Source organism: Oncorhynchus mykiss, chromosome 12, assembly GCF_057628025.1.
Source record: "Oncorhynchus mykiss isolate SJ-2025 chromosome 12, ASM5762802v1, whole genome shotgun sequence".
NCBI classification, from domain to species: domain Eukaryota; kingdom Metazoa; phylum Chordata; class Actinopteri; order Salmoniformes; family Salmonidae; genus Oncorhynchus; species Oncorhynchus mykiss.
Window position 1 is genome coordinate 64,707,472 of NC_143033.1, and position 21,829 is coordinate 64,729,300.

A 21,829-nucleotide genomic window follows, 5' to 3' on the forward strand; every position below is an offset into this window, starting at 1 on the left:
TTACCTCTGCGCGGAGACCCTCCAGAAGACGAGCGAGCAAAGCCGGCTCGTTCCAGCCACTGGAGGCAGCAAGAGTGCGAAACTCAATAGAGTAGTCTGTTATGGATCGATTGCCTTGACATAGGGAAGACAGGGCCCTGGAAGCCTCCTCCCCAAAAACAGATCGATCAAAAACCCGTATCATCTCCTCCTTAAAGTCCTGATACTGGTTAGTACACTCAGCCCTTGCCTCCCAGATTGCCGTGCCCCACTCACGAGCCCGTCCAGTAAGGAGAGATATGACGTAGGCGACACGAGCAGTGCTCCTGGCGTAAGTGTTGGGCTGGAGAGAAAACACAATATCACACTGGGTGAGGAACGAGCGGCATTCAGTGGGCTCCCCAGAGTAACACGGCGGGTTATTGATTCTGGGCTCCGGAGATTCGAAAGCCCTGGAAGTGGCCGGTGGATCGAGGCGGAGATGGTGAACCTGTTCTGTGAGGTTGGAGACTTGGGTGGCCAGGGTCTCAACGGCATGTCGAGCAGCAGACAATTCCTGCTCGTGTCTGCCTAGCATCGCTCCCTGGATCTCGACGGCTGAGTGGAGAGGATCCGAAGTCGCTGGGTCCATTCTTGGTCGGATTCTTCTGTTACGGTGAGTGAATGAGGACCCAAAAGCGAACTAACTTAAACAGAGCTTCTTTAATAACCAAACATAGGTAGGCTCAGATAGACCGGCAGATTCCGACAGGACAGGACAAGGTTACAGCAAACATGACGATAGTCTGGCTCAGGCATGAAACACAACAAACAAGAATCCGACAAGGACAGGAACAAAAACAGAGAGAGATATAGGGGACTAATCAGAGGGAAAAAGGGAACAGGTGGGAAACGGGGTGACGAGGTAGTCAGGAGGAGACAAGGAACAGCTGGGGGAAAGCGGGGGAGAAAAGGTAACCTAATACGACCAGCAGAGGGAGACAGGGTGAAAGGAAAGGACAGAGACACAACATGACAATACATGACACTCTGCCCCTAGCCACTTGGTAATTAGATCTAACTCTTCCCTGGCTGATAAATTCAAGTCTCTGGTCGCATTGAGAAAGGATGCTTTCCATGCCCAATAATTTTCAGGACGATCATCAAACTTCAGGAGTCCGGAACTCACCATTTCACGGCGTAGGAGGTCTGGTGCCACTTGTGACTCAGGGAAGTTTTGTGTGTGTGACTGGAAGTGGGCTTGTTTTCCATTTCCACCATGCTGCTGTTCATTCCTTTTGAACGGAGAGTCTCTGCTTATGCTCCGTTGTTTGCTACTTTCTAGATTGTGGCATGTAGCTGGGTCAACACTAAGCTCTTGTTTCTCCACTTCAAATGGAAGTTCAGCAAAGTAGGGCCTAGCATGTTGTTGCACATACTCACATGTACGTTGGACTGGACTTAAGGGCTGTGTCCCTGTGTCTAGTTCTTTGCGAAGCTCTCTGCGTTCTGATCCTACAACTTCTTCAAAGGCTGCAGCTTCAGCCAACGCAGCAGCAGCTGCTCTCTCAACTTGGAGAACAGATAAACTTGCCTCGAGGTCAGCTTTTTGCTTCAACAAGCTGGCCTCTATTTCTGCCCTTTGTTTCATCACAGAAGCTTCCTTCTCAGCATAAGAGACTTGTGCGCGTGCTGCGTGCGCCTTGGCGCGTGCTTTGACGGCTGCAAAACTCACCGTTGAGGATCTGCTTGACTGTTTTGATGACCTTGATCTTGTAGATTGAGACTTGGTCCCAATGTGCTGAAGAGGCTCTTCCATCTCTCTCTGTTGAACACCTGACTCTGGTTGTTGCATCGTAGACTGCTGGTCTTCCCTAGGATAAGAGGCTTTGTTGGCTGATGAACGTAGAAACATAACCACCGTGTGCAGTTATTCTTGTGCTTGAGCCCGCTGTGATGATGTTTTTTCACTATTCTGCCCTTTGAGTTGCGTTCCCATGCAAAACTAGACAGATAGCTAACAACTAAGTCTTCAATAAAACTCCCAAGGCGTGACTTTTCTTGAATGAATATATTGAAAACGTTTATGTTGTGAAACTGCAAAATACAGAAAAGAATATACTTTAGTATTCAATTCACACCGACAGTAGCTGTACATTATACATTTGAAGTTGCATAAATACAAAGCACGTGCTAAGGTACCATGCATCTGGCATGATGCCAAACCATATAGCTAATTGTTACTCATATGGTAATTGGCTCCTTTCATTACTCTAATAGTGTACAACCATTTATGTAGAATAACAAAGCATATTACACTAGGAACAGTAACAAACTACAGTATTGTATATATTACAATTAGTTTGCATGACGCACGAGCAAAGTAATACTGCTAACGACATACATGAAAAGCATTGCAATTTGTGAGTAAATGCAACCAACATTGACATGTAAGCAACTCTATCAATAACAAGATTATAATCATTAGCTAAATGCTTGAATTGAACTTACAAACAAATATTTTCCAAGGCTGAAGCGTGACAAGAAATAACTACATTGAAAGACCTGCACCGTAGCGTTGTTTGTAGCTGCTTCTATGCGTGCAGAACAAATTCTCTACTTCCTGTTTGCGTTGTCTTTCTAAGTACCAGAAACATCCACTAGGGGGCAAATAACACCATTGCACACAATGAAAATCCAATTGAACCCTTGTAATAAAATAATCTGTTACCTTCTAACAGGATGGCAGCACATAAGTATTCAGACACGTTGCAATGAAACTCGAAATTGAGTGCATCCTGTTTCCATTGATCATCCTTGAGATTTTTCTACAACTTGATTGGAGCACCTGTGGTAAATTCAATTGATTGGACATGATTTGAAAGGCACACACCCGTCTATATAAGGTCCCACAGTTGACAGTGCAGGTCAGAGCAAAAACCAACAAATGAGGTTGAAGGAATTGTCTGTAGCTCCGAGACAGGATTGTGTCGAGGCACAGATCTGGGAAGGGTACCAAAAAATATCTGCAGCATTGAAGGTCCCCAAGAACACAGTGGCCTTCGTTATTCTTAAATGGAAGACGTTTGGAACCACCAAGACTCTTCCTAGAGCTGGCCGCCCAGCCAAACTGTCTGGGGCAAAGGTTCACCTTCCAACAGGACAACGACCCTAAGCACACAGCCAAGACAATGCAGGATTGGCTTCGGGGCAAGTCTCTGAATGTACTTACGTGGCCAGAGCCCGTTCTGAATCTGATTAAACATCTCTGGAGAGAGCTGAAAATAGCTGTGCAGCGACGCTCCCGATCCAACCTGACAGAACCTGAGAGGATCTGCAGAGAAGAATGGGAGAAACTCCCCAAATACAGGTGTCCCAAGCTTGTAGCGTCATACTCAAGAAGACTCAAGGCTGAAATCGCTGCCAAAAGTGCTTCAACAAAGTACTGAGTAACGAGTCTGAATACTTATGTAAATGTGATATTTCCGTATTTGCAAAAACATTTTATTTACCTGTTTTTGCTTTGTCGTTATGGGGTATTGTGTCTAGATTGATGAGAAGGATTTTTAAAAATACATTCAAGAATAAGGCTGTAATGTAACAAAATGTGGAAAAGTCAAGGGGTCTGAATACTTTCCGAATGCACTGTAATCAGACAATGAAACCTCTAACAATGTTCAATGATGACATTTCTCTAAAACAGGTGCGCCACCAAGTCAGACCAGTAGGCTAAGTGTGTGCACAGCCCCCTCTTGTATTCCCTGTTCACCCATGACTGCGTGGCTACGCACGGTTCCAACTCAATCATCAAGTTTGCAGACGACACAATAGTAGAAGGCTTGATTACCAACAATGACGAGACAGCCTACAGGGAGGAGGTGAGGGCTCTGGTGGAGTGGTGTCAGGAAAATAACCTCTTCTTCAACATCAACAAAACTAAGGAGCCAATCGTGGACTTCAGGAAACAGCAGAAGGATCAAGTCCCTATCCACATTGACGGGACTGCAGTGGAGAAGGTGGAAAGCTTCAAGTTCCTCGGCGTACACAACACTTACAATCTGAAATGGTCCACCCACACAGTGTGGTGAAGAAGGCGCAACTTCACCTCTTCAACCTCAGGAGGCTGAAGAAATTTGGCTTGGCCCCTAAGACCCTCAGAATCTTTTACAGATGCACAATTGACAGCCTCTGAGTTCTTCCCTTCCCTCCACCGTACGGCTGGACCAATCAGCGTCCTCTGATAATCTGTGAGGGTGGTTTAGTTGATGATGACAACAAGAGGCGCCTGTACTGGGGGCAAAGTCGAAAATCCTAATAACAATGATTTCTCTTGAGGAGGTTGGTGTTGGTTATGCTATAGCAGCAGTTATATCAGAACTGGAAGGCATAACTTAATTGAAAGAACAGCATTCAAGGCTTTTCTTGGGAGAGAAGATGTTTTCACTCCTCTTCCGACTTGGTTGGCAAGAGAGAGCTTGATTTACCAGCTAGCTCCACTAGTAGTCAAGAAAATTAGACATATCGATAACCTAGTTTCTCGCAGTTGGTCACCCTCATGGAGGACCAGATCAGAGAGAATGCAAATCTGGGGATCACTAACTTGCAGCCTCCATGGACATTGACAAATTGTTTTTTCGGTAGCCCAGAGTCTTGGTTGCTGAACGACTATGTTGAACATTAATTGGAGTCCTAGATAGCATCTAACTGCTGGGGGCCTCAGAATAAACCAGCATCCCCTCTCACACATACATATTTTTCTGCATCATTTTTGCACCATTATGGACAATTGTGTACAATATATCAAACTTTGTCTCCATCTAGTGTATATTATTGGTAATTGTTTTGTGTCCCCACAGTCACAATTAGGGTCTGGTGTAGACGACGGGTTGGTTGTTTAGCAACAAGACCGATGCATGTGCAACTATGGAGCAAAACAGATGGGGTTGCCAAAATGTTAACTATATTTCATCGCCAAATGTTAATTGAAAACATAAATACAATGGATACTATGGGATGAATACTTTTTCAAGGCACTGTAACATTCTGTTGGTGGCAAGAATTAATCATTTAAATTGAAACACCAAGTTTGAATCAAGCATTGTTTTGGGTATCAGTTCATAAACCATGTGCCATGGAATCGGCACATCGAAAATACTATTTTATAACCTGTATGGCACCGCTGTCAACATTTTGTTCGTCAAATGAAAATGGTCCCATTTTCAATTAACTGAAAGTGAAAGGTTGTAATCTGGAGAAAGGGAAAAGGCAAGGGGTGAGCCATTCTTACTAATCTACTGGATAACCAGTAGATGTTGTGCCCAGGTTCTTTTAGCTTGCCTTCATCCCCCTATTCGTATTCTCCTCCCACTCTCCCTTCTTTATTTCTTGAACTCTAGATCCCATACTATATATTTTAACTCAATGTTTGTCCCCCTCTCTTGCGCTCTCTCTCATGTTCTCCAGGACCGTTGTCTGCCGATAAGATCCTGCAGCAGCTGAGAGTGCCCCTCATTAAGTAGTGTGCTTGCCTGGAAGCGTATCCTGTTCTCACCTTCGAGATGTGTGCTGGGTTCTGGGAGGGTGGCAAGGACACCTGTCAGGTACTGCATCACTTGAAGGAAAACACAGTCTTACTTGTGGTTTATCTTGTCCACTTGTCAGGGGGACTCTGGTGGGCCGTTGGTATGTCTCTCTACTGGTCAGTTTGTCCAGGTAGGAATCACGGGTTTCGGGAAAGGCTGCAGTAGAGAAGGCATCCCTGGAGTCTACACCCAGGTGGCCCGCTACATGGTTTTCATCCAGGAGATTATTAACTCCGACACCAGGCTTCTGCTGAGGCCTAGGTCATCCTGACTGTTTATGAGACAGTAGTCCATCCCTCTTTTTATATTCTTCTTTATCTCAGATTAACCAAAATCTCTGGCTTGTGACTTTTGTTTAAAGGGATAGTACGCAGTCTATGGACAAGGTATGACAGCAAGCCATGCTTTTTTTTTGTTTACCTTGTGTAGCTCAAAGAAGTTACTGATGAATGATATTGGGACTATTGACTTGGATTGAATGTGTGCCAGAAATGTAGAAACAGTGGCCAGGTAAACAAAACCAAAGCATGATCGCTGTCATACATATTGGTTTCCTTAAAGGGTAAGGAAACCAATATGTCATTTTGTAATTAAGGTGAACTATCCCTTTAAATAATGCATTGACGTCCTTTTAAGGCTGCATATTGCTATTGATTGTGAGTGATCTACTCGTCGATTCTTGACTGTGACAATTCATACTGCAATAATTAGCTAGTCAACCTGTGTGTGAGTCTGTTGTTTTAACTGCTATCAGAGATTGATATTGTGACTGTTCAAATGTGTTACTCATTGCCGGTCAGTTGGCATCTACAATACTGTACTCCTTACACGAATGTGTATCTTCCTTTTTCATGTTTTTACAGCTACAGCATGACATGCTGTGAATCCCCAAGCATTTTCTGACCCTGTTGTCACTGATAATGGTAGTTACACCCCCATCTAGCAGTCTCATTAGAGCAGGCAGTCTGCCCAAACCCAAAACATGATAGCACAAAAGTGCATTTAGTGAATATGATTCTTTATTTTCTATTTCCAGTGTATAGAATCTCATACATTAATAATATACTCTACAAGGTCTTCCTCCAGGGTTTTTTTCAGTCAAGAGAAGAAGGCACATGTACTTAGGAATCATCAAGAAGACAACACTGAATCACGAGGGATAGTCACAGGGGAGGATATTGTAAGCAGAGGGGGGGGTGGGGGCAAAGAGCTGGAGCTCTCAAGCTCAGCAGCGAACGGGGAGTGACTAGGGGCAAAGGATCACAGAGGGGCGTTTGAGTGCTAAAATGTTAAAATAACTGACGAGACACACTTAACTTTCCTGCACTAGACAATAACATAACAGTGACATCACAAGCCCAAAGAAAAATTTTTAAAAAAATGGAAGAGGGAAAGAGTTTTGCAAAAAAGAAAAGAAGGGTAACAGCTGAGTGGATAGTGTGGGGAAATGTGGGTGTGGTTTGATATTGAAAGGGGTGGGTCCATACTTAATAGGCATGGTTGGCCACATAGAGGGATTCTCCACCGGCGGCGCCCTTGTCTCCAGAGGAAACATACTTGCCCTGACAGGCCTTGCTGTTGTTCTGTAAATGAGAGAGATAGAGAGGGAGAGAGAGAAAGAAAGAGTGAGAGAGGGTTTGGGAAAGAGAGAAGAATGTAAGCCGGAGAGAGAGAGAAAGTAGAAGAAAGATAAAAGACAACAATTAGTACAGACCCTCTGTCTCCCCACTTCCTCTTGCAATCTCATTGCTGTAGGAACATTAGGTATGCACCCAATGGCCTTCCTTTATTAGGTTTATACGGTGTGTCTAGGACTGTCTAGGACCTTATCCTAGAGACTGTAGTCCAGGGCTATCCAACACGCCTTCTGTACAATATACAGTAGTGTACATGTGATGGCAGATTTTGAAAAAACAAATGGCCAACACATTTATAGGCTCCAAACCATCATGATATCATTCTGTCAAGTAGGCCTACTTTGGAGTCAATATTTAATTGGAAAGGTTTTTGAGAAAATACTTGTTTTGGCATTGTAACTGGCTACACAACACATGGGCGCACACAAACAAGCGTTACTTCTTCAGAGAGTTACAGGAAATACGAATCCGCGATGCATTCTTTTTATGAATTATGAAAAACTTGTTTCATTTAACTACTCTACCGCTGTCGTTCATCTGTACGCTGCTCCATGGGACAACCAGTTATTTGAGCTGCACGCTTTCGGTGCCCGACAGACGACATTCTGCTCAATTCGAGCCGAGTGTAGGAAAATTTAGCATTTTGTTTGGGCTAAAAATCAGGAGAAAATAACACATTTCTTTTGAAAAGCAGTATTTTTTTCAATCATGTCATTAACGGTTTCATCCCTCCCCTATAATACCACATTAAGTCAATTCAAGTGATTGAACTGAAAAACAAACCTCTGCTACGAACTCCCTATCAAGCATTTTTGCTTGATTTGTGTTGGCTTTCTTGTGGCGGTAATCACAGAAAAAAGAAACTCTCTCCTTCCTAAGCTGACATACATGCTTGAGAGCATTACCCTTGCTTAGCCACCTAACATCATTATGTAAAAGTAGATCATGATGACTATGAAACAAGTGATGTTCATGCGGTGGCGCCGCCAGATGTTTGCAGCTGCGATTGGCTGATGTTAGCAGCTCTGATTGGCTGTATGTTGAAGGATATTAATTGACAGCACTTCATGGGCAGGACTACAGGAAAACAGATTCGCCTACTGGAGAATATTGACTAGAATATTGAGGGCTCATTTTGGCACAAAACATATATTTTTGTCAGATTTTTAAAACTTAATGTTCAGAATTTATCCAGGGGGTGGACTGAGATGGTCTAGCAGTTAGGGCCACATATTTACTGTGTTGACGTGGATCCAAATCCAGCCCACGCCCTTCTGGCACAAACTTCTCTCCAATCTTTCCAGTCTTTCTCTCACCGTCTCTAACCCCCCCCCCCCCAAAAAAATGTTTTATTTCTATTTTTAAATGTATCAAAAGCACATTATAAATGTATAAACTGGCAGCTAGTTGAATAGCCCTGCTGTAGTTTGTCATCACAGAGGGTCACAATAATTCTAAGAACCTTGTGATGTAATGCCCATGTATTCACTGCTTTTGTTGAACTGTTGAACTATGCACAAAGTACCATCACGCTTACTATATAAATGCCTTAACCTGACTCTGAGAATGTTGACAGCTGTGCTGCATTAGGGTCACTTGATAAATTAGTAATATCTTTGGGAAGTTATTATAGTTAAAAGTTCATCTCGGAATACTTTACTTGCCCCGTGCAAGGGAACAAATTGAATAATTCCGAAAGTGCAAAGCCCACCCATCTAACACTCAAGGTAGGCAGGCTCAATGAAACGTTAGAAAGAAAACAAATACTACTATTTGAATGCCACCCTTCGTATCTCCCTTCCTCATGTTCTTCTCTCTGTGTGGGTCCTACCAGGGCTCTCTTGATGAACTCCTCCTGGCAGGCCTTGCCGTTCTCTGGCTTGCCTCCCCAGGCCTTGAGGGCGGAGGCCTGCAGGGCGCGGCCATAGGAGAACGTGATGGCCCAGGGCCGGTGAAGGGGACACTGGTTCATGGCATTCAGGTTGATGGAGGCTTCTTCCTCAGACTGGCCGCCAGACAGGAAGGTGATGCCTGGGGAAGGACGGAGGGAGGGAGACAGGGAGAGGAAGGGTAAGATAAGAGGAGATGTGTGTGGGGGAGAAGGGTTTGTGTGTGTGTGGAAAGTAGAGTGAGTGTGTGTGCGTGTAAAGGATGTCATGTTGCTTGCTTAGTGAGTACCACTTCCTCCCAATTCGGAACATACCTGGCTCGAAACCGGGACCTCTGCTTCACAAACACACATGACCTTTCTCCCTCAAGCATCTCTGCGGGTTGCGCCACTCAAAAGCTAGCTCTTGAGCGGCAAAAGCGTGGACACTTAAGACTGAGGAGTAAGTTTCACACATCGCCATGTGCTACACGTGCATGCATGCACGTGTGTATGTGTGTGTGTGTGTGTATCTCCATATTTATATATGTATAGTATATGTATTTTTTTTTTTTTTTTACTATTTTCTACATTGTAGAATAATAGTGAAGACATCAAAACTGTGAAATAACACATATGGAATCAGGTAGTAACCAAAAAAGTGTTAAAAAAATATTTTATATTTGAGATTCTTCAAAGTAGCCACCCGTTGCCTTGATGACAGCTTTGCACACTCTTGGTATTCTCTCATGAGGTAAAACATTTCAACTAACAGGTGTGCCTTCTTAAAAGTTAATTTGTGGAATGTCTTTCCATCTGAATGCATTTCAGCCAATCAGTTGTGTTGTTATAAGGTAGGGGAGGTATACAGAAGATAGCCCTATTTGGTAAAAGACCAAGTCCATATTATGGCAAGAATAGCTCAAATAAGCAAAGAGAAACAACAGTCCATCATTACTTCAAGACATGAAGGTCAGTCAATAGGGAAAATGTCAAGAACTTTTAAACTTTCTTCAGGTGCAGTCACAAAAACCATCGAGCGCTATGATGAACCTGGCTCTCATGAGGACCGCCACAGGAAGATCCAAAGTTATCTCTGCTGCAGAGGATAAGTCCATTAGAGTTCAATCAAAGCATCAAAGTTCAAGTAACAGACACATCTCAACATCAACTGTTCAGAGGAGACTGCGTGAATCAGGCCTTCATGGTCGAATTGCTGCAAAGAAAACAATACTAAAGGACACCAATAAGAAAAAAAGACTTGCTTGGGCCAAGAAACACGAGCAATGGACATTAGACCGGTAGAAATCTGTCCTTTGGTCTGATGAGTCCACATTTGAGATTTCTGGTTCCAACCGCCGTGTCTTTGTGAGATGCAGAGTAGGTGAACGGATGATCTCCGCATGTGATCTTCGTGAAGCATGGAGGAGATGTGATGGTGCTTTGCTGGTGACACTGTCAGTGATTTATTTAGAAATCAAGGCACACTTAACCAGCATGGCATCCACAGCATTTTGCAGCGATACGCCGTCCCATCTGGTTTGTGCTTACTGGGACTATTATTTGTTTTACAACAGGACAATGATCCAACACACCTCCAGGCTGTGTAAGGGCTATTTGACCAAGAAGGAGAGTGATGGAGTGTTGCATCAGATGACCTGGCCTCCACAATCACCCGACCTCAACCCAATTGAAATGGTTTGGGATGTGTTGGACCGCAGAGTGAAGGAAAAGCAGCCAACAAGTGCTCAGCATATGTGGGAACTCCTTCAAGACTGTTGGAAAAGCATTCCAGGTGAAGCTGGTTGAGAGAATACCAAGTGTGCAAAGCTGTTATCAAGGCAAAGGGTGATTACTTTGAAGAATCTCAAATATAAAATATATCTAGATTTGTTTAACACTTTTTTATGTTACTACATCATTCCATGTGATATTTCATAGTTTTGATGTCTTCACTATTATTCTACAATGTAGAAAATAGTCCAAATTAAGAAAAACCCTTGAATGAGTAGGTGTTCTAAAACTTTGACCGGTAGTGTATGTGCTGTATATAACGTCAATGGAGTGCGTTAGTGAGATCTTCGAGATTTCTTCTTCATTCTTGGAAAATGACTAGTTCTGAAACCTAACGTTTCTCTGTCTCGTCATTTGACCCTATTAATTCAGGTATGTAATGTGCAAAAGTGCAATATGACTTTTTTATAATATTGAGGTAGGTGTGTCCAAGCGAGTAGGTGTGTCCAAACGTTTCGACTGTTCCTGTGTATGTCTCTCCTTCTCACCAGGCACGGCTGGGGGCACGGTGCGGCGCAGGGCGGTGACAGTTGCCATGGCTATCTCCTGGTTGCTAAACTTTTGGGAGCAGGAGTGTCCAGGGGTGACCATGTTGGGCTTCAGCAGGGTGCCCTCCAGGTACACATGGTGGTCAGAGAGAGCCTTATACACTGCAGCCAGAACCTGGGGGGAGGAGGGGGAGAGAGAAAGAGAGAGCGACCGGAAAAAGACAGGGGACAGAGAGCGGGAGAGAGAAAGACAAGGGGACAGAAGAAATAGGGATGAGACCGACAGAAATAGTTAGAGGTGTTGAAATTGATTGAATGACTGATTGATCTAATGAGTGTTCCTATCCTACCCAGACTTAGCACGCTCTATTCCAATACCCACACTAAGGTTGCATTTACACATCAGACCAATTCTGATCTTTTTTTCACTAGTTTTTCACTCTTTTTACCAATCAGATCAGATCTGAACAGGATCCAATGTCAAAAAATCAACTTGGTCAGAATTATGCTGCCTGTCTAAATGCAGCCAACTAGAATGAAGCTGACATGCATTTTAAGTGGCAAGCTAGAATGGCTATTGGAAGGTAGCCACTATTTTTATGTTAGTCGGAGCGATCCCACACCTTCTCTGTGACATACTGGCAGCGCTTCAGGTCATGGTCTCCGTCTGGCAGGATCTCAGGCTCCACGATGGGCACGATGCCATGCTAGGGAAGGGCAAAGGAGCATGGCAACCAGCGTCATGACTACAGAACAGACAATACAACTTTTCAATGGCACCGGAGTTCGCAACTTGGCACCCGAGCTAATTTGATTAACTTGGTGGTTAACTCTACAGAGCAGGCTAAAATAACTACAACTCCTTGATAAGTAATTATAGTGGTCATATTTTTTTTCGAAGCCCAGATGTGAAACATTTACAATAAATATATATTGTTTTGTGGAGATTGATGAAGAGTGGGTAATGATGTAACGTAATCGTGAACTGTAGGGGCCAAGTGTGTGCCAACTCATTATATGTGTGCCAATATGTTCACACATGTTCAATGCGTGTTTCTGTGTGTCTCACCATCTGGCAGATGCTGGCGTAGCGCGCCAGGACGTTGGCGTTCTCCTTGATGGCCAGCTCTGAGGGGGTGGTGTCAGTGATCTTCAGCACACAACGCCACTTAGCAAAGTCAGCTCCGTCCTTTTTGTACTGGGCACACCGCTCGTACAGACCATCCAGACCTGAGGGAGAGAGACAGAGAGACATACAGAGAGAGCGAGAGACAGACAGACAGCGAGGGAGAGAGATAGACAGACAGACATACAGACAGACAGACAGAGAGGGGGAGGTGGATATGTGTAACATTATGAAATAAACATGACTTGACACTTTGTTCCAGTTTCACTCTTCAAACCATCCCCTGAATACAATCTGCATATGTAGCAAAGTTGAGCTCAATTCTAGAGGTGAAAGGTCACCTAGACCCGGCCTGCCGTTGTCGCTCACCCTGAGTGGTGGTCTCTCCGTTGGTCCCGGCCAGGGGGACGACACCTTTGTCCACCTTGATGCCCACCACCATGTCCCTCTCCTTGATGAGCTGGGGGAACAGCTTGCCGTCGTCTGTCTTCTGGTACAGGGTCTCATGGAAGAAGATGACCCCGCCGATGCATGGCTCTACGCGGTCGGCCGTGAAGAGGAGCTGGCGGTAAAGACGGCGGTTCTCCTCAGTGTTCTCAGCGTTGATGCTTTGGAAACGCTTGGCGACGCTGCCTGTTGGAATGAGGTTAAAAATGAATACGATAAATATAAAATATATACAGTGCATTCAGAAAGTTTTCAGACCCCTTTCCTTTGTCCAAATGTTGTTACGTTACAGCCTTCTTCTAAAATGTATTAAACAAAATAAAAATACCCATCAATCTACACACAATACACCATAATGACAAAGCGAAAACAGTTTTTTTTTTTTTAAATACCTTATTTACATAAGTATTTAGACCCTATGCTATGAGACTCGAAATTGAGCTCAGGTGCATCCTGTTTCCATGGATCATTCTTGAGATGTTTCTACAACTTGATTGAAGTCCAGCGGTGATTCAATTGATTGGACATTACTTGGAAAGGAACACATCTGTCTATATAAAAGGACCCACAGCTGACAGTGAATGTCAGAGCAAAAACCAAGCCATGAGGTCGAAGGAATTGTCCGTAGAGCTCCGTGACAGGATTGTGTCAAGGCACAGATCTGGGGAAGGGTACCAAAAAATGTCTGCCGCATTGAAGGTCCCTAAGAACACAGCGGCCTCCATCAGTCTTAAATGGACAAAATTTGGAACCATCAAGACTCTTCCTAGAGCTGGACACCCAGCCAAACTGAGCAATCAGGGGAGAGGGGTCTTGGTCAGGGAGGTGACCAAGAACCCGATGGTCACTCTGACAGCGCTCCAGAGTTCCTCTTTGGAGATGGGAGAACCTTCCAGAAGGACAACCATCTCTGCAGCACTCCATCAATCAGGCCTTTATGGTAGAGTGGCCAGATGGAAGTCACTCCTCAGTAAAAGGCACATGACAGCCCGCTTAGAGTTTGCAAAAATGCACCTAAAGGACTTTCAGTCTATGAGAAACAAGATTCTCTGATCTGATAAAACCAAGATTTAACTGTTTGGCCTGAATGCCAAGCGTCACATCTGGAGGAAACCTGGCACCATCCTTATGGTGAAGCATGGTAGTGGCTGCATCATGATGTAGGCATGTTTTTCAACGGCAGGGACTGGGAGACTAATCAGGATTGAGAGAAAGGTGAATGGAGCAAAGTACAGAGAGAACGGTAGTGTATAAATATATATATTTTTTAAGTATTCAGACCATTTACTCAGTACTTTGTTGAAGCACATTTGGCAGCGATTACAGCCTTGAGTCTTCTTAGGTATGACGCTACAAGCTTGGCACACCTGTATTTGGGGAGTTTCTCCCATTCTTCTCTGCAGATCCTCTCAAGCTCTGTCAGGTTGGATGGGGAGCATCGCTGTACAGCTATTTTCAGGTCTCTCCAGAGATGTTCGATCAGGTTCAAGTCTGGGCTCTGGCTGGGCCACTTAAGGACATTCAGAGACTTGTCCCGAAGCCACTCCTGCGTTGTCTTGGCTGTGTGCTTAGTGTCATTGTCCTGTTGGAAGGTGAACCTTCACCCAGTCTGAGGTCCTGAGAGCTCTGGAGAAGGTTTTCATCAAGGATTTCTCTGTACTTTTCTCCGTTCATCTATCTCTCGATCCTGAAAATTCTCCCAGTCCCTGCTGCTGAAAACATCCCCCCAGCATGATGCTGCCACCACAATGCTTCCCCGTAGGGATGGTATTGGCCAGGCGATGAGCAGTGCCTGGTTTCCTCCAGACGTGGCATTCTGGCCAAAGAGTTCAATCTTGGTTTCATCATACCAGATCATCTTGTTTCTCATCGTTTGAGAGTCCTTCAAGTGCATTTTGGCAAACTCTAAGCGGGCTGTCATGTGCCTAATACTGAGGAGTGGTTTCCGTCTGGCCACTCTACCATAAAGGCCTGATTGGTGGAGTGCTGCAGAGATGGTTGTCCTTCTGGAAGATTCTCCAATCTCGACAGAGGAACTCTGGAGATCTGTCAGAGTGACCATTGGGTTATTGGTCATCTCCACCTCCCCGATTGCTCAGTTTGGCCGGGTGTTCAGCTCTCGGAAGAGTCTTGGTGGTTCCAAACTTCTTTGATTGAAGAATAATGGAGGCCACTGTGTTATCGAGGACCTTTATTGCTGCAGACATTTTTTGGTAACCTTCCCCAGATCTGTGACTCGACACAATCCTGTCTCGGAGCTACTGACAATTCCTTTGACCTGGCTTTTGCTCAGACATGCACTGTCAATTGTGGGACCTTATATAGACAGGTGTGTGCCTTTCCAAATCATGTCCTATCAATTGAATTTACCACAGGTGGACTCCAATCAAGTTGTAGAAAGATCTCAAGGATGAGCAATGGAAACAGGATGCACTCAATTTTGAGTCTCATAGCAAAGGTTCTGAATTACTTATGTAAATAAGGTATTTCAGTTTTTTTTATTTGTAATAAATTTGCAAAAACCTGTTTTCGCTTTCTCATTATGTGTGGAGATTGATGAGGGAAAAAAATGTAATTTAATCAATTTTAGAATAAGGCTGTGACGTAACAAAAAAGTGGAGAAATCCATTCAGGTGTATTTTGTGGCTTTTGCCGAATGCGTTCTAATGATCTAAAGTCAAGCTGTTGCAACTGCCTGTAAACACACAGTCCAGTTCAAAGTGAATGATGGCAGGCCCGTGTGACAAATGGCTTGTTTGCATAAAGATCTACAGTAGCTATGATTAGCTATGGCACACTTGTCTATGTAGACCCTGGTCCTGAACAAGACAGATGTTTTAAATGAGGTTTTATTTACTGCAGTGTCTATTAATTGTCCAAATGCACAGCCGCTTTCCTACTCTATATTGCTATAGAATTATCACAAATGCCTTTTATTTTTATTTAACCTTTATTTAACTAGGCAAGTCAGTTAAGAATAAATTCATATTTACAATGACGGACTGCCCCGGCCAAACTCTAACCTGGACGACGCTGGTCCAATTGTGAGTTGCCCTATGAGACTCCCAATCATGGCCAGTTGTGATACAGCCTGGAATCCAACCAGGGTCTGTAGTGACGCCTCTAGCACTGAGATGCAGTGCCTTAGACCTCTGTGCCACTCGGGAGCCTTACTATATGTAATTCCCAAACATTGTAAGAATTTATGAAAATGTCAAAATTACCATATTTAAGTGCTCGCTTGTCAGAATAAATAAATAAAAGTGGAATATTCTTCCTGGGGTGAATAAGAGCAGATTTTAAATAAGATTTCATGTTGGTAAAATGCTATTAGTTCCATTTCAATACATTCATAGATATGCAGTATATACTAGTGTTATAGCAATTCCAAATCTCTACTTCCGTTAACAGGCTGGCCTTGTGACAAGAAGGTTCTTGTTTGAAGTGCAATACCATGTACAGACAAATCCCACAAAATCACCACTTAATAAATACTACATTTGGAAAACTGGCCTTGATGGCACCAAATTCTCCAAGACATCTGTATTGTAATTTGAATGGGAGGTTTAGTGCCAACATGAAGAACAGTTTGCCAAGCCTTGTATTTCCGAGGCTCTCGGGAAGGATGGAAGACCGTCACCATAGTAACAGCAGTGTGAACTTGGATGTTGTCATTCTCCCTTTCAGGGATTGGCACATTTTTCTATGTGTTATGTAAGTAGCCTAGCCTACAGTGCCACTTGGGCAAGACTCTCTCAGTGGTAGGTTACAGCTGAAGATGTGGTTTTGCTTGCAGACATTGTGAAATGTGATGGTAAGCGTTCAAATTGTGTTTAATACATTCTTATACCCTTCTCTCTCAGATAATAAACTGTTTTTACATGTAGGCCTTGTTATGTAGGGTAGGTTGAGTTATGTAATAGTGCAATCTCTCTGTCTCTCTCTCTCTCTCTCGCTCTTTTGCTCTGCCCATCTGGCAGTGTCAGTTATAGCCCCATTATAGGCCACCGTACACCATCTGTGATATGCCATGAATGAGTGTGTTTAGTGGGTGATCTGATCCGTGTGTGTGGACTCATCAGCAGTCCCCTACCAGTAGACTCATCGGCAGCAAGGATTCCCTTGCCGGGAGCAACGATCTTCTGAGCAATATCACTGAGCTCCTTCTTCTGCTCCGTAGAGAGGAATGGGAATGAGTGAGGCATCGTGTCTCTGAGAGAGAGAGAGAGAGAGAGAGAGAGAGAGAGAGAGAGAGAGAGAGAGAGAGAGAGAGAGCAAAAGCAAGAGGGAGAGGGAGAGGGGAGGTGGGAGTGAGGGAGAGAGGGGAGGGGTGAGGGAGATGAATGAGGGAGACATGGAGAGAAATCATTGTCAGGAATCTTTATGTTGAAAGGATTATAGATTCAGTGTTTGTAGCAAGGATGGTTAATCCCCACTGACGCAATCAACTGTCATAGCAGCATCATACGGCTGTAATACACTCCAATGGCGACCGGGTTCGTACATTAAACATTCTCCATGCAAGCTGCAATGACTTCAATTTCCTCCTTAAGTAGATTTAATGGCGAGACGGCAAAAATGGGCGAAATATACGCACTACGAACCTGTTGCCGGGGGACACGAGTGTATATTACCTACCGTCTGTGTACATCAAGCCCAGACGATACAGTAGATAGATATACGCCACTAGCAGCTGCACAGGCTAGTTATCATGCTGAGACTCCCAATATAACCTTGGTCTGCCTATGTGCGCCATCAGAGGAGTCCGTCCGATTTCTCAAACAAAAGCATCTCACAAATTCTGGTGAGAATTTCAACAGTGAAAAACAACATGACGCTAGCGTCAAATCGCATTATACATACAAATCTTCCCTTATAGCCGGTGCGTGGAGATTTCACATACCGTGCGTACGTGAGGGATTCGCTTTTGGCATCCGTTGATGTAGCGTGTACACGATGTTCTGATTGTCTTTTGGGGAGTGCTTGTGTGATATTTCTGGATTTATTTGCCCGCTATGAACAGTTTACATAATATGCGCGTTATTTCATACTAGGTCCCGGCAAGTATTACAGGCAGGTAGCCTAGTGGTTAGAGCATTGGGCCAATAACCGAAAGGTTGCCAGATCGAATCCCCGAGCCGACAAGGTAAAACTCTTGTCGTTCTGTCTCTGAACAAGACAGTTAACCCACTGTTATTGTAAATATGAATTTGTTCTTAACTGACTTGCCTAGTTAAATAAATACAATTAAAATACTTCCGCGTCTGTCCTTGCCATTGCATCCGTATGACCTTGTAATACATTGGGAGTTGCCGGATAGGAAGAGTCACACGTAAGAAGTCATATTTCAACTACAGACATGAAATACGACATCATATATATTACATATTTAGCTTGAGGCTTATACATACATCAATACAGTAATGTCTGATGGAAACGACATCATTTTACATAACAAATGATTGGTTGATGAAAAAAACTTACCAGTTTATCTGCGCAAAAGATAATAGAGCAAAAGCTGTAACTTTACGGTTTTAAGAGGGAAGCGATGCGTTCTGTAGCAATATCAGGCAATGAAGAAGGATGTCTAGTACTGTTAAATGTGACCAGGGTGACCAGGGAAGGGAAGGCCAGTGACGAAAAAGAGGGCCTTGCCCCAGGCCACGGAAGGAGACTGTCCAATCAAAACTCACGATGAAAGATTGACATATCATTCCATCCATTGTCTGGAGAAAACGTTTTTTCTGTGACAGTGGTTGGCTCACTTGCATCCAAGTGCCGTTCTTTTGAATGACGGAAGAGAAAGAAGGCGTGTTTTAGGAATAAAGGGGTGGAAAAATTTGCGATCATGTACGTGACAGATCTCACGTGCATAATGCATTCTCTATACGTGCCTGTGATATACTGCCACTGCAGAAAGGCACTACTTTGTGGTGGTGCCGCATTGAAGCCAGACTGCACCACAGAAGCGGCACTATCCTCAATCTAGACCTACTATGAATGAATAAGCCTTTTCAATTGAAACCTCAGGGATGTTATGTTGCTGCAGATTTGGCTCGAGACTATTCATAATCATAGTTTACATGGAATAAGAATACACCTTGGTCATAATAATGAATTCAATTACTAGACCTACTATATATTATAAATACAATACAATACAAGATGTACAGAACACTACTGGCAGCAAAGCTATTCAAAATACATTATATTATAGACACTGTAGGCAGCGCTAAACTATAGCATTGTCATGTTCAATGTGCATCATCATCATCACCATTCATTACTTCATTGTCTCCCTCTTTCAAATTTGGTTTCTAATTCTGCTCTCCTTCGCTTCCTTTACCCATACCTCCATCCACGTCACCCATCCCTCCCTCCATGTTACTGGTGTGAAACATGATGTGCTGGTTTAGTTTGGCCATGTTGATGTTCAGCCTTAGCCTCCATTGGTACGACTTGGAACACAGCAAGGGTTCACATTCAGCCCCATCATCACACATTGTAACAACATTTCCTAAACATTTCAGAAACTCTGCCTTGGTAGTATTGATTTCAGTCTTTGTGTGATATGACCTTCCTCTGGCGCAGTCATAATACACCCTGGCTCGCTGTGCTACCCAGGGGACCACAGACTGACCAATGCTCTTTCCACAGGGGGACACTCTTTTCAAGGCATTTCGATACAAAGTTAATTTAGTAGCAGGTTAGGAGAGCATTTTCGATAACCCTGACCCCTTTCCTTATTTTAACCTGTCTCCTAACCTTCTATGTTAATTCTCCCAACCTGCTGTGTAAGTTCTCCTAACCTGATACAAAAAAGTAACTTTGAAATCAAGGTGCTGTGAAGAGTGTTTCCTGTTTCCACTGAGGCCGAAAGGTGGAGTGTGTATCAATCCTGTGTGTGTGTGTGTGTGTGTGTGTGTGTGTGTGTAATTGTGGGGAGTTGGCACTGCAGTGATAAGTCTGTGTGAATAGTACTGTTACTCATTGCTAACCTTCACCTCTTCAGGATGAGATGGATTCACCGCATGTCTGTCTACAATGGTCACGGCATCCAGTTTACAAGGCTGCCCCTTTTCTCGCATCCTTCGGACACCGTGTCAAACACCAGAGGCCAGACTATAGCAGATTTAGTAGTAGCATAATGGGAATCCTTGGAAGTATCACTGTTCCTCATAGAATGTACTATGTAGAACCCAAAATGTACACTACTGTTCCAATGGAAGGTCAGGTGGTTTGTCAAACATCCGCTTGGTCTAAGGAATATGGACACCATAAGCCTGACTAAACAGTTTTCCTGTTTCAGGTTGACTCAGTAAAAGCAGGAACTTAATCTCATACCTATTAAATGGAGTTGTCCCAAATTACTTGAAGTTGCCCCAAATACTACATAGAACATGGGATTTTAACCCCTTTGGGAGAAATATCTTAATTACATGTAACAATTCAAAGTTAGTTCCTTAATGCTACCAAAGTACATGTTTTTGTCACAATTAAATGCAAAATGTCAAATGTCATTTAGCAAAATATTGGGAAACAACATCCGGATAACCAACATGTCTTAGCTTGCATGGATTGCATGCACCATCCAAAATACATTTGATAGTGTTGGATCATGTTGTCATTTGGTTGGCAGGCTCTCAACTTTTCAACACATATATAAATCACTGTTGTTTATAAACATGGCAGCATTAAACATGGCATACATGAGCTCAAAAGATGGCAAAGCCTCAGTAACACAATACAGCTTCTAGCCCGGTCCCACTGCATGTGCTGTAACGTCAGCGTAACTATACATCAAAAGACTACATGATTGGCTATAGAAGAGTAGTATGCATGGGACGAGACTACAATACCATTCACATTCTGTATAGTCTGCAGAGTGACACAAACTACACAGAGAGGGCTATGGTCAATGCCTCCTACATTTTCTGAGGTGGAAGAATAAGAAGACTTGTGAGAGAGGGAAAGCAGACGATCTGGAGAACGTCTGCAATGCCCCTCTAGGCCCACATGGCTAGTATTTATTCTCTGTTCATGACCTTTGACATTTGGCCAGCATAGCTAATCTTAGTAGGCGATGGAAACACACACAGCAACTAGAGAAGGCCTTCACAAACACAGAACAAAGAGAATGCATGAGAGGCGGCGTTGAAAAGGAGGGAAAGGTTATAGATACAGAGTCCGAGAGAAACAGAAAGAGAGATGGTGTGTCAAACGCACATCACTTAGACTACATAGAAAAGTTCTGCAAAGGGAATGACAATAACATGCCCTAGAAAGAAGTCTCAATCCAGTCACTCTACCCTTCGACAAACTAAACCTAAACCTGGTGACCTTAGAGGATGGGTAAACCCAGCTCTACTGCTGAAAGAAGAATTCAACATCTGTTCCCCTGTACTATCCTCCACCTGCTACACTCATGTCACCTGGAACAACCCAGTCAATGGCATTTGGTTGCCTTTCTCCACAAACCAAAGCTATGTCACTTGACTTACAGGCAACATAAGTGGGACTGGTGGTAAACCTATTGTAGTAATTCTTGCCTCAAATTAACTTTCTGCTGTAACTGAGCCAAAAGATACAATCTAGAGTGTAGGTTCAGGCAAGTCAGCTGACTGCAACACATTTTCTTTCCTGTGTTGGTACTTTGGAATGTATTGACCGTTGAATTGGGACAGTGGTCATTGTCAAGTGACAGGGCTCATGTGACAGTTGTTATTAGAGAAACAATGATGGGACTGACAGTATTATGTTGCTTGAGGCTGGGAGAGGACCGTACTGAGGAAATGTCACAATATTGCGCATATTTTGAGAACCGCACAATATATTTCATCAGGAAAAAAAGGTTTATTCCTTTCCGTGGATTTACTTTTCTAAAGCACACATTTGTCAAATCCCCAAACATGAGATATACAGGCCATTGA

The 21,829-nt window shown here is 43.6% G+C and overlaps 1 protein-coding gene across 1 annotated transcript; it reads right to left on the reverse strand.

The window, feature by feature from the left end:
• Window positions 1-6,541: 6,541 nt before the first annotated feature.
• On the reverse strand, window positions 6,542-18,478 carry LOC110539093 (fructose-bisphosphate aldolase A). The gene is made up of 8 exons (XM_021626067.3): window positions 18,384-18,478; window positions 16,993-17,111; window positions 12,822-13,085; window positions 12,396-12,556; window positions 11,950-12,033; window positions 11,327-11,501; window positions 9,009-9,208; window positions 6,542-7,123 (listed from the first exon to the last, which is right to left on the reverse strand). Exons 2-8 carry the CDS (start codon window positions 17,102-17,104, stop codon window positions 7,028-7,030), a joined length of 1,092 nt encoding a protein of 363 aa, XP_021481742.3. The 5' UTR covers window positions 17,105-17,111; window positions 18,384-18,478; the 3' UTR covers window positions 6,542-7,027.
• Between the last annotated feature and the right edge of the window lie 3,351 nt (window positions 18,479-21,829).

Bases quoted from the DNA above. Each gene is read 5' to 3' on its own strand.
- LOC110539093 (XM_021626067.3), bottom strand. From the start codon at position 17,104: ATGCCTCACTCATTCCCATTCCTCTCTACGGAGCAGAAGAAGGAGCTC. The intron at 12,034-12,395 runs GTGAGACACACA...GCCCTTCCCTAG, and splicing joins ACGCCAGCATCTGCCAGATG to CATGGCATCGTGCCCATCGT. The intron at 11,502-11,949 runs GTGTGGGATCGC...TCCTCCCCCCAG, and splicing joins GCCAGTATGTCACAGAGAAG to GTTCTGGCTGCAGTGTATAA.